We start from the raw sequence: 11,637 nt of genomic DNA, 5'->3' as shown, positions 1-11,637 counted from the left end.
TTTCCCCTTCTTTTTTATTTTTGGTAAATTTACAAAAACCTATAAATCTTCCTAGTTGAAAAATATTTGTTTTTGTTTATCCCGACTGTGTGTCTGGGGTTAACCGAAACACTCACTATGGGTTGCTATTATTATACAAAATGTACACAGTTGTGAGTTTTTGTCTCGGTAATACCACAGTTCTCACTTATAAACTTTACACTTATTTGTATTTGGATGGCGCTTTTATTTTCAATTACAGTATTCGGCAGTGTTTGTTTCTAACCTAATGACGTAGTGGAAAAAGTGAAGGTAAAGAGTTTGTGAAAATATGGAAAGAATAGGAAAAATAGAGAGCGGCGAGCGGTTATCCTTAAATAAAATTATAATGACAGTCAACAAGTAGCCTAGAGTGTGGATGAGCAGTGGAGTGGGAGCCACCTGGAGGGACGATTGTAGCGACGAGTTCATACAACTTTTTAAAAACCACACCATGGTGATCACTCTTACTATCACTCACAAATCATTATCACCATAATCAATTGGCAGCAGCAGCACTAACATCACTACTCGTCACTATACAGTTCATCACTCCCTCCACTTATGCCTCCACACGCCGCCGCTCGCTCCCCACCGATTCTACTTGGCAACTTGTCGAGTGTGTGCGCACACGCGGGTGGGCGAGTCCTACGAGTAGCACACGGGTCCCAGCTCGATTTTAAATGCTTGGTTGGGTTCACCAATATCCCGGACACCAATGTCCACGAATGGTAACCGCTGTGGTTTCTCTGTGCGGAACTCTATAATGGTGGAGGCCCAGGTGGGAAGTCTTGTCTGTGGGGAAAAATGGGTCAGGTTAGCTGCTGATAATGAGTGAGGTTGGTGTGTGTGTGGTTGACAAGAAACTGTGGATGAAAGGGATTGTCTGAATATAATTATTTTATTTGGGATTGTTTTAGCTTCAAACCTTTGTAGTTTCAGGTCAGTGGCAAAGAAGGGCATTTAATTTAGAAGAAAGGGGGGTAAATAAATTAAAGCTATTATTTTTTGTGAATTGTAAGTGTACGTATACCTATTTTTTAACATTAAACAATTATAAGCACATCAAAGTAAAATAATGGCCAAAAAGCATTTTATAAACCATTCAATGTTTACATTTCCAAGCTTTTATTCAAACATTTTCAAGGAGAGGAAAGGTGGCAAATGGCTGGCTGTTCATCCCTGGTGGGGCATGTTTGAATAAATAATTGTTTAATTATTTGGTCATCCTACACTAGTTTATGGGTTTGTTTGCACTGTATAATGTTTATGCAATTTGTGCAAATTTGTCTTGTTTAAGGTGACAATAATTTCCTGTTCTCAAAATCTAGTGCTCATGCTTATCTTACCATTTCCGAGCTGTCACCACTGACCACTTAGGGTAGGAAAGCTGCTAGTCACAAGGCATTACAGAAAAGACAGAGCTCGTGTCTCAGTTTTTCTCTGGAGCTAGTCTTCAGTACTGTTCCCCTAAAGGTTTTTATGGCCAAAGACAAACCCAGTGGCTATGGCCACACCTGATCAGGCAAGAAGGGCAACACACCAACACTAAAGAATCTGATGTAGACTTGATTTCCACCTGACCTCATCAAGTAATGTCTTTTAAATGCAATAATGCTAGTAGACTTACCTTACATCCATCTTCTATAACTCTGTATTTAAACTTCCTATTCCCTCTGGCTTTAAGCTCTGTGTCCGAGACAGTCATGATCTGCAAGGCATTGCGAAGGTTCCTCCTCCTGGCATCGAATACGGCAACAGAGTTCTTGCAATGGTAGGTGAGCTGCTGGGTCGCCTCTGCTGACAACAGCTGCAGGAACTGCATCTGGTTGCTGTCTGCCTTGTATGTGAACTGCGGACACCCAGAGTTACATTTAACACCTTATGCTTTAATTTACATAATAATAAATTATATATATTGTATGTATGTACTGTGTATATTTATACATGGTATATATTTTATATATGTCTACAAAAAATAAATGTGGAAAATCTTGACAGTTTGAACAGCAACAGGATGGTGATGACGAGAGACTGTGTAGATCAGAATATCCAGAAGTTTTTCATTCAAGTGCAGAATTTTCTTATGTGGTTTTACAAGTGAATGAAATAACACATTTTTAATCGCATGAAATATTTAAACACTGACCATGAAATTCTAAGGTCCACACTGCATCTTGTGTAGAAATTAATATTGTTACCAGAACCTTTACTCAATTCTATAGGTTGTGAAGGACTCATTAAACCCCAATGTATATAATGTACATTATCCACCACTCAAAACATGGGTAGCATTGTCCACTGTTTCTACATTCATCTGTCAACAAGTACAGTACTGTACAGTACTGTAGTTCACTTTGGTTGAAATAAATATATTTGTTAAAAGTTCTGGTTACAAATTTATCACATTAAATGACATAAATTAATAAATTACTTAAACTATGCACTTTCAATCTTAAATTGTTTTAAGAATTTTGTTTAACTCCGAGATTAACTCGTGTGACTGATGTCAAGACATTACTAAATTAACTGTGAGATAAGGTACTAGACTAAACACCAGCAAAATATATAATTTAAAGTTATTAGGTGTCTTAAAATAATGATGTAGTATTGCCTGTGTGTATGTGGTTAAACCACTGACAAGCTTAGTTAATGCAAAGGATCACAAAGTTTTTCCAATCCCACTACCACCATCAATATCATCACAATTACTCCTACACCATCACACATCTTCCTACATCACTACCATCCCAAAATCCCATACTGTACTCGAAAATCCTATTTAGAATATCTGTCACTCACATCTGCCACCACAAGCTGCCCCCTCCCCTCTTTCCCAATCTTCACTACCTCCACATGCTGCCTTAACCAGATAGTAACTAAAAAGTAAGTGCTGATCCCACCTCATAACCTGGTTGAATGTCCTCTCCAAGCCAGACAATGCCCCGAGGCTGTCCACGCCAAGTGAACTCTTGGGTGATCTCAGGCTGCGGCAGGACACATGTTGCCTTCTTCTCCATGTCACAGAATACCACGATGGCATCCTTCGTATCTCCCTCGTTGGGGTCCACCCAGTATTCCCCTAATGATGAGGATAAATTAAATAAGCCATTTTTAAACAGAGGACTAGAAAAATTATAAACTTTTTCCAGTTCACTGGAAAATAATTACATTAGAAGAATCAGCAATTGAATTTTGTTTAACATATTTCTTAAAAGATGGATTTTTCCTAATAAGAGCCATACCATTGGGAAGTTCCGGATGAGTGTAAGCCAGATCACGGCATGTCTTTGCTGGGGAGTCTTTTGTGCCTTCTGGTCTGAGGAACTTCTTGAAAGATGTCTTGAGTTGCTCATATGCCTTGGTTATGAGATCGCGACGCTCATCGTCCGTGATTTCTTTGCCAAAGAGACGTGCTGGCAGTTCGGAATCATCACCCTGAAGAGGATCTGGTCCCTTAGCCTGACCCTGCCCTAGGAGAGCTGCCAGTGCTGCTGCATCATAACCCATAGATTCACCAGGTGGACCAGGGGGACCAGAAGGACCAGGTGGGCCAGGAGGACCAAATTTACCTTCTTCTCCGCTAGGACCACGGGGACCAGGAGGACCCATAATACCTTGAGGACCAATTCCTCCATCACGGCCAGGTGGGCCCTTAGGACCAGGCTCACCAGATGGACCGGGTGGACCAGCAACACCAGGTACACCTTTGTCACCCGAGGGACCTTGAGGCCCAGGAAGACCTTGAAGACCAATGAGACCTCTGTGTCCCTTGGCACCCTTAGGACCTGCTGCTCCAGTTTCTCCAGTTTCTCCTTGTGTTCCTGGTGCACCAGACTTTCCTCTTGGACCTGGACTACCCTCAACACCTTGTGGTCCAACTTCTCCGCGGTCTCCACGCTCTCCAGTTGGGCCAATGGGTCCAGCAGGCCCAGGGGGACCCTGACATGGTAAAAGACAAATAATAGCTATTGACATGCATTTGGTTTTGGTTATGAAAGAGATATACAGAAAGAAAGACCATACATTAAAGTCATGAGTTATCTGTAAAGAGATCAAGAGTACTCACAGGTAAACCAGTGGGTCCAGGGCCGCCCTGTTGTCCTGGTGAACCTGGTGGGCCCTTGTCTCCTGTACGACCAGAAATACCCGGAGGCCCAGGTTTGCCGTCAGCACCAGGGGCACCATTGTCACCTGTGGGACCAATAGGGCCGACAGACCCAGGCAACCCAGGAGAACCAATGGGACCTTCATCACCACGTTTGCCTTCTGGACCTTGTTCTCCCTGAGGAGATGTAAAAAAAAGAATTATAACCAGTTGCTAAAATATATAATTTATTTAATAAAATAGCCTATATGATATGAATACTTTTGTCAAATGTTCTTGCAAATGTTAATACAGTATTACAAAATAATCATTACTCACGCGTTCGCCATTTTTCCCTCGAAGTCCAGGAGGACCAGGTGGACCAGGAAGACCAGGCAATCCACGTTCTCCTGATGGTCCAACAGGACCAGGCTGACCAACGGCTCCAGAGCGACCTTCAGGACCAGCTTCACCCTTAGGTCCCTCAGCTCCAGGGGCACCGGGCTGGCCAGTTGGTCCTGGCAGACCAGGTCGGCCAGTGTCACCAGGGGTTCCCTTGATTCCAGGGTTACCACTTGAACCTGGAGGTCCTTGATCTCCTGGGGTACCCTGTATGAGTAAATAAGATGTAAGTTTCATCTTATCAAGAGCATGATATGAACTTAACATGGGCAACAAAAGGAAGGCATGATCTGTAAACAGAATGTAGAGATATTACTCACAGGCGTGCCAGCATTGCCAGGTCGTCCAGGGGGACCCATTAGACCAGGCTCTCCTCGTTGTCCTAGTTCACCTCGCTGTCCCTTTGCACCCGTCAGTCCAGCTAGACCCTGAGGTCCAGTTTCACCAGGCTGTCCTACCAAGCCAGGGTTACCTTGAGTGCCCTTCTGACCAGGTAGACCACGTTGTCCTTTGGGACCTGAAGTTCCAGGTGGCCCAAGAGGTCCTGGGAAACCCTGAAGACCCTGTTCACCCTGGGGACCTCGATCTCCAGTCATGCCGTTGGCACCAGCTTCACCAGGAGGACCTGGTGGACCTGGATCTCCCTTCTCTGCAGGTTCTCCTGGAGGCCCAATTGGACCCATTATACCCTGAGGACCTTGATCTCCTTGACGACCTGGTGGGCCCTCGGGTCCAACACGTCCTAATGATCCACGTTCACCTTTCTCTCCTGGAAGACCAGGAGGCCCTCGACCACCAGGAAGACCCTGTGTACCACAGCTAGTTAGCACAAATAATATCTGGGTGGCATAACACATTATATCATGATTATTATCAGCTACTTGAAAAGGACATGAAAATAACAGTTACAAATACTTACAACGAGACCAGAGGGACCAGAATGACCTTTTTGTCCTGGTGGACCAGCAGGACCTGCAGGTCCATCAGGACCACTTTGGCCACTCTCTCCACGTTTGCCGGCTTCACCTGGGGGACCTTGAGCACCTCGTTCTCCGGGAAAGCCTCGCTGACCACGAAGACCAGCACCACCAGGCAGACCCCGAGGACCCTGCAGACCAGCCTCCCCGTCCTTTCCATTAGCACCAGAAATTCCAGGAGCACCAGGAAGACCTTGGAAGCCACGAGCACCTGGAGAACCAGGGGGACCTCGCTCGCCAGGAGAACCTGTTGGCCCTGCCACGCCTGGGGGCCCCTGAGAACCATCCTTTCCTGGGTCACCTCTGGGGCCTGTTGCACCAATCTCACCAGGATTGCCGTCTTTGCCAGGCTCACCCTATGGGAGACAAATCATTTGGTTTGACAGATTCACACACATTAGCTCTAAGAATAAAGGCTGGGGGTATGAAATGTAGTAAATGTTGTTTGATAAGAAGTGCAGGTGTTCATAAATTAATTTGATAAATTTATTGGTGAATCATTAGACTTTTCTTCTTGCAGGTATTGAACAAGATTATATAAAAACATTTGTGAAGATAAGCACAAAATTAGTAGAAAAGAAGGTAGATCACAATGTACCCAGATGAGCATTGTGGAGATCAATCACAAGATACCCAGGTTTAGTAAAAATAAATGCCATGTACTCTTTTTTTTTTTTTGTTATTGTATGTAAAACAAATATGATCTTACGATTGGTCCAAGTGGACCAGGAGGTCCCATAGGTCCGGGAAGACCCTGAATTCCTTGAGGTCCTTGGTCACCAGGTTTGCCATCAGCTCCAGGTGGACCTCGGTCTCCAGGCCGACCAGTTTTGCCAGAGGGACCAGATAGACCAGTGGGCCCTCGCAGGCCTTGGCGACCTGGTAGGCCTGGAGGACCAGGGTTGCCTTCACGACCTTTCTGACCATTGGTGCCAGTGGGGCCTGGGTCACCACTCTGACCTTCAAAGACAGAAATTCACCCATAAAATTACATGATGTATAACTTACAAATGAATGTGGGATAACTATAGATCATCTGCTGAATATCTCTTTAAGAACCTGCAACAAGTGTGCTATACAAATGGACCAATATTCACTAATGTAGACGACCTTAGACTCACCCTTAGGGCCTGGAGGTCCATCAGCACCTGGGAGACCACGGCCTCCTGTTGGTCCACGTTCGCCCTGAGGGCCCACTCCTCCTGGAGGACCTCGAATACCTCTCTTGCCGCGTTTACCTGAAGATCCAGGAGCACCTGGCAGCCCACGAGGGCCAGGGGTTCCTCCTTCTCCCTTCATTCCTCCTTCTCCTTTGAAGCCTCGTTCTCCAGCCAAACCCTGTAATTGATAGAACATTAATACATTACTCATTCATCTCTTAAGCTGTTCTAACACTGAAGTAATTGAATAACTCATGGGGTAGTTTGTTTTTTTGCATTATTTAACTTGACCAAGAATGCATTCAGTGTACTTACCCTCTCACCCTTGTTGCCAGGCATGCCAGGGCTGCCAGGTAGACCTGGGGGCCCACGAGCACCTGGGAATCCTGGAGGGCCAGAATCTCCCTGTGCACCAGGAGCGCCCTTCTCTCCAGGCATGCCATCCTTGCCAGGTCCTCCCTGGGGGCCAGGCTCTCCAGGAGTACCGGGCTTTCCTGCCTCACCTACATAAACACAGTTACACATTGTTATTATCAGCAAAATAAAATAGAAAATGATGCATGTGTCAGTATATTAACAGATTAGTGAGTAAAATTGACCTACCTCTTGGGCCCTGGAGACCTTGAGAACCCTTAGATCCCTGTACACCTTGGTCTCCCTTAGCTCCTGCACTGCCAGGGAAGCCAGGGGGGCCAGACTTGCCAGGTGGACCTGGAGGGCCAGGAGGACCTCCAATGCCATCAATACCTCTCAAGCCAGGAGGACCTGGTGGACCCTCCCTACCTCGCTCACCACGGGGACCAGCCGAGCCCTAGACCATTCACCAAAATTTTAAAAACTCTCACTGAAGACCAAAATAAACAACAATTTCCATCCCATAGGGTATATCTTATGATATTATATACAGGAAAACAAAAATATATATACAAGCTTTAATTTTTATCTTTAATGCTGCATTCTGTCTGGAAGGGGTTATCAATATACAGTATATACAATCTTGCTCTCATTTACAATTGATAGAGTGCAAAACTTTAAAGAATTTCACATATCAGCAAATGCAAAAGTGAAAATATAATTTTTTTTTTTTTAAATATATCTTTAGAAATTTGATAATGTAAATAACTCACCATAGGACCAACGGGTCCAGGTGGACCCCCAGGACCTGCAGCACCCTTGTCACCCATCTGACCTTGCTCTCCCTTAGCTCCGTCCAGACCAGAAAAGCCACGGTGTCCCTTCACGCCAGGTAGACCTGGCATACCAGGTAGACCGCGGGGACCAGGAGGTCCCACTGAACCTGGGGGACCTGGTGCTCCATCTTCTCCATTCTCACCCTACAGGGACACCAACAGGTCAACCTCATAACACAAAATTTATTTTTACAATTTTTATTTATTTTAGAATTTAAGAAAAAAACAGCATTGAATGTAATGAAACGCCATTTTCTGGGCGAGTCCTGGAGGCTCCCCAGAGCTTGAACCTGGCACCTCGCGTGTTCAAGCTCCAGGGAGCCTATGGGGCTCCCCCCAGAAAATCTGCCTGAAAACATCCATTACTGAAAAAGCATGAAGAATTGATCTACAAAAAATGGTAGGGAATTGTTCATTATCATTGCAATCTCTGGTGGTACTGTGGTAACACACTCGCCAGGCACTGGCTGCTTCATGAGCGATGTCTCTAGGTTCGAGTCCTGGGCAATGAGGATTGTCTGAGCGTCAATCCTTAACTATTCACCCATCAATAATTGGTTATCTGGTTGTTATTCTGATTGGCAAGTCATGTTTCAGGGGAAAAATAGTGGGCAAAGCTTACCATAAGCTATGGAATGGGAAAGCTATCGCCCTGCTAACAGGATTCAGAAGTCGTCTGTTTCTGCACCCACCTGTGTTAATTTTTTTTAATATATAACCAATACATAAAAAATGGACTTACATCTTTTCCTGGGATTCCTGGCATTCCTCGAGGACCTGGAGGGCCTGCTGAACCAATAGGGCCTGTGTCACCAGGCTCACCTCGTGTCCCCTGGAAACCTTGAGGGCCAGAGGGACCTGGTGATCCTGTGAAAGAAAGGAGAGGACACACTTAATACACACACTCCATCCAGTCAGTCATACAGGAGCTAGCTTCCACATTCGGTCCATGGAAACGGTCGACAGAAACTTTAATATTTTATCGAAAAAATGTTTTATTGTACACAAATATCCTAAAAAAAGTAATAAATGAATGACTTTATTTAGTTTTATTACGCAATGTGAAGGGTATGATGTGCACCTACCTGGGGAGCCCCTAGGGCCGACAGGCCCCACTTGAGCTTGCAGATAACTGAATGGGTCTGGCTGAATGGGTCCTTTTTCTCCGCCTTGGGACTGAGAAAGCTGCGTCAACCATGGCGCAATCTGTCCAAGGATAACAAAAATTTGTAACAATATTACTGTAAATTGAAATACAGTACAAGTTCGAGTCACAATAGTGTACAGGATTATAATAGCTACTCGAGCACATAGGAAACATAACAGCCACTTGAGCTTATATAATCAAGTAAGTTCTACACAACATAAATGCTACAATTCCCAGAGACGTCTTCACTGAGCTGCATCACATTATAGTTGATATGATGCAACGTATAAAACACAACTTATATTATTATGGAATATACTTGTGGATTCCATATTCTTTTGCAAGAGTAAGACAGTTTGAAAATGAGCTTATTACGCTTGAAAGAAATAATCAGTAAAGGTTCTTAGTAGCATTACCAACAAATATCAGAAAAACTGAAATGAAATGAGTATTATGTGCAAGATCTGTATCCATTGTTCTATATAGCTTTATGGACTTAGTGCTTTTACATAATTACATAATTATCCGTTTTCTTTTTAACGGAATCGGCTTGGTGCCTTCTTTTGATAGTTATTTTTAACAGAAGTCACAGCCACTGCTAAGAACATTAACCTAGTCAGTTCAACCTCTTCTAAAATCATAAAATTCCATTGGGGCAACTTATCCTTGGCATGAAGACCACCCATCGACTAAGATTCATCCTGTATTTACGAGTCCACTTACGAAGCCTGTACATCTTTATTCAGTCATGGTGGCAGCTTGGTTTGTATTTATTAAACAGTTTACGAGCACCGAATGATGTGAGGTCATTCTCGACTAAAGATTATTATTATTAAAGACAGCCTCGAAGTGCTTCGGAGTACGTAAACTACAAACTTAGCTGCCTGAATTAAGAAAAAGATGCACAGGATTTGTAAATCAGACACATGCTTGCTGAATTCACAGCCATCATATTATAACAAATCATCGGAAGGTCTGACACTTACATCTGGCATGGGTCCTGGTGGTCCAGGCTGACCTGGAATTCCGGGGTCGCCTGGGGTGCCCGTGGGACCCCGGTCTCCTGGAGGCCCAGAGCCGCCCTCCGCGCCGGTGGTGGAAGCGCCGTAGCCGGTATCAGGAGGTGTCTGTAGGAGTGAGGGGCAGCAGTGTTAGAGGAGGTGGGTGCTAATATTGCCGTCTATAAATTCATGTAAATATAAAGAAGTGAACGAGAAAGATGGAGAGGCTGGTGGAAAGAACTAGTACCAATATGAGGAGCTGATGGGGTGACCTAATATCAAGATGGCGGAGCTAGTGGAGGGAACTAATACCAAGATGGAGGATCTGGTGGAGGGAACTAGTAACAAGATGGAGGAGCTGGTGGAGGGAACCAGTACCAAGATGGAGGGGACTGAGTTTTCCGAGGCTTCAGATATGAAAATATCTTAAAAAATTAGAACCCGACATCGAGGGTATCTATCATTTATTTTAATTGAGAAACAATTAACTTTGGAATATAGTGCATATTAAATTCAGAAGTGTATTATATATTCTATAAAAGAAATAACTATATAATTAATTATGTACAAACATGGATAAAGAGAAACTTACTGGTCCGACAATTTCCGGAGGAGGTTCTTCTGCAAGAGAAAACGTACAGTTGACTATTAGTGTTAGGTGTATCTATAAAAACGAACTGCATACTTTTTTATCTTATAATAGTTTATCTGTTATGTAAGTGCGAGTAAATAATTAAATTATATGCATTCTAACTGTATTACCACATTCCTTACATCAACAAAGCCTATTCCCCGTCAGAGCAGGAATATGTGAAACCATTATGTTAAACATTTTACATATTACTATAGCAAAAAAAAGCCTTCTAGGTGAAAATACATTTTATTTGAATAGGGCAGAAAGTTAGCCAGAAATATTACTGTGCCCAAAATATGCAACATTATGGCAGGTTTTACTAGCATTATCTAATGCTTGGAATTATTTCATTAACAAAGAGCAAAACACAATAGAGAACAATATTCAGAACATATTGTTTAGAACAGAACACTTTCATGACTAAATAAACCTTCTGGCTAGATGTGTAAGGTCCCGGTAGTACAGTCGGGTTTCTTCTAGACTCATAATCGTAAATTCCGGGTTCGAATCCCGGGCGGGACGGAAATTGTTGGGCGCGTTTCCTATTACCTAATGACCTTCACCTAGCAGTAAGTAGGTACCCAAGAGTCAGCTCCTTGTGAGGCTGCATCGTAGGGAGGGTCAGTGGTTCCATCTTGGGGAGACTTCGATATAAGCCTAACATGTATATACACACTGGTTGCCTGTCACCCGGCAAAATTAATTATACATATTTATAAACCAACTGCTTATAAACTTATAAACTGGTAAGATAAACCTCTTGCTAGATGATGAAAATTATTTTCCTCGGGAGTAGCGCTGACTCCAGAGTCTAGACACTAATTTAGAATCCAGTCTGATGAAACTTAAGCAGGTGGCCACATTCTCTTAGTTTCATTGTGTTTTAAACTTTATTATTTCGTTTTTGAGAGGAATGTATGACAAAAAACTGGACAATATAAACCTGACGCTCCTGTCATCCATCTGTCTCAAATTTGAATGAAAATTCTAAAGAACAGAATAAAAAGAGCAATATGGCTCC

General features: G+C 43.5%; 1 protein-coding gene across 3 annotated transcripts in view; it reads right to left on the bottom strand.

The window, feature by feature from the left end:
- LOC123760044 (collagen alpha-1(II) chain) overlaps positions 1 to 11,637 on the bottom strand; it is a 37,487-nt gene continuing 25,850 nt past the window's right edge. For all 3 annotated transcript variants that reach the window (XM_045745440.2, XM_045745439.2, XM_045745441.2), the window contains 17 exons: positions 10,575 to 10,603; positions 9,968 to 10,108; positions 8,920 to 9,040; positions 8,577 to 8,701; positions 7,772 to 7,978; positions 7,248 to 7,455; positions 6,960 to 7,147; positions 6,606 to 6,822; positions 6,194 to 6,444; positions 5,427 to 5,840; positions 4,828 to 5,313; positions 4,445 to 4,714; positions 4,088 to 4,303; positions 3,264 to 3,960; positions 2,922 to 3,100; positions 1,649 to 1,870; positions 1 to 813 (listed from right to left, as the gene is read on the bottom strand). In XM_045745440.2, the coding sequence (XP_045601396.2) occupies positions 667 to 813; positions 1,649 to 1,870; positions 2,922 to 3,100; positions 3,264 to 3,960; positions 4,088 to 4,303; positions 4,445 to 4,714; positions 4,828 to 5,313; positions 5,427 to 5,840; positions 6,194 to 6,444; positions 6,606 to 6,822; positions 6,960 to 7,147; positions 7,248 to 7,455; positions 7,772 to 7,978; positions 8,577 to 8,701; positions 8,920 to 9,040; positions 9,968 to 10,108; positions 10,575 to 10,603 (4,118 nt within the window). In that variant the 3' untranslated portion in view covers positions 1 to 666. The remainder of the gene's footprint in view (positions 814 to 1,648; positions 1,871 to 2,921; positions 3,101 to 3,263; positions 3,961 to 4,087; positions 4,304 to 4,444; positions 4,715 to 4,827; positions 5,314 to 5,426; positions 5,841 to 6,193; positions 6,445 to 6,605; positions 6,823 to 6,959; positions 7,148 to 7,247; positions 7,456 to 7,771; positions 7,979 to 8,576; positions 8,702 to 8,919; positions 9,041 to 9,967; positions 10,109 to 10,574; positions 10,604 to 11,637) is intronic.

Source organism: Procambarus clarkii, chromosome 16 (genome assembly GCF_040958095.1).
Source record: "Procambarus clarkii isolate CNS0578487 chromosome 16, FALCON_Pclarkii_2.0, whole genome shotgun sequence".
Taxonomy (NCBI): Eukaryota; Metazoa; Arthropoda; class Malacostraca; order Decapoda; family Cambaridae; genus Procambarus; species Procambarus clarkii.
The sequence above is the reverse complement of the archived record's forward strand: the minus strand, read 5'-3'. Positions and strand labels throughout refer to the sequence as shown.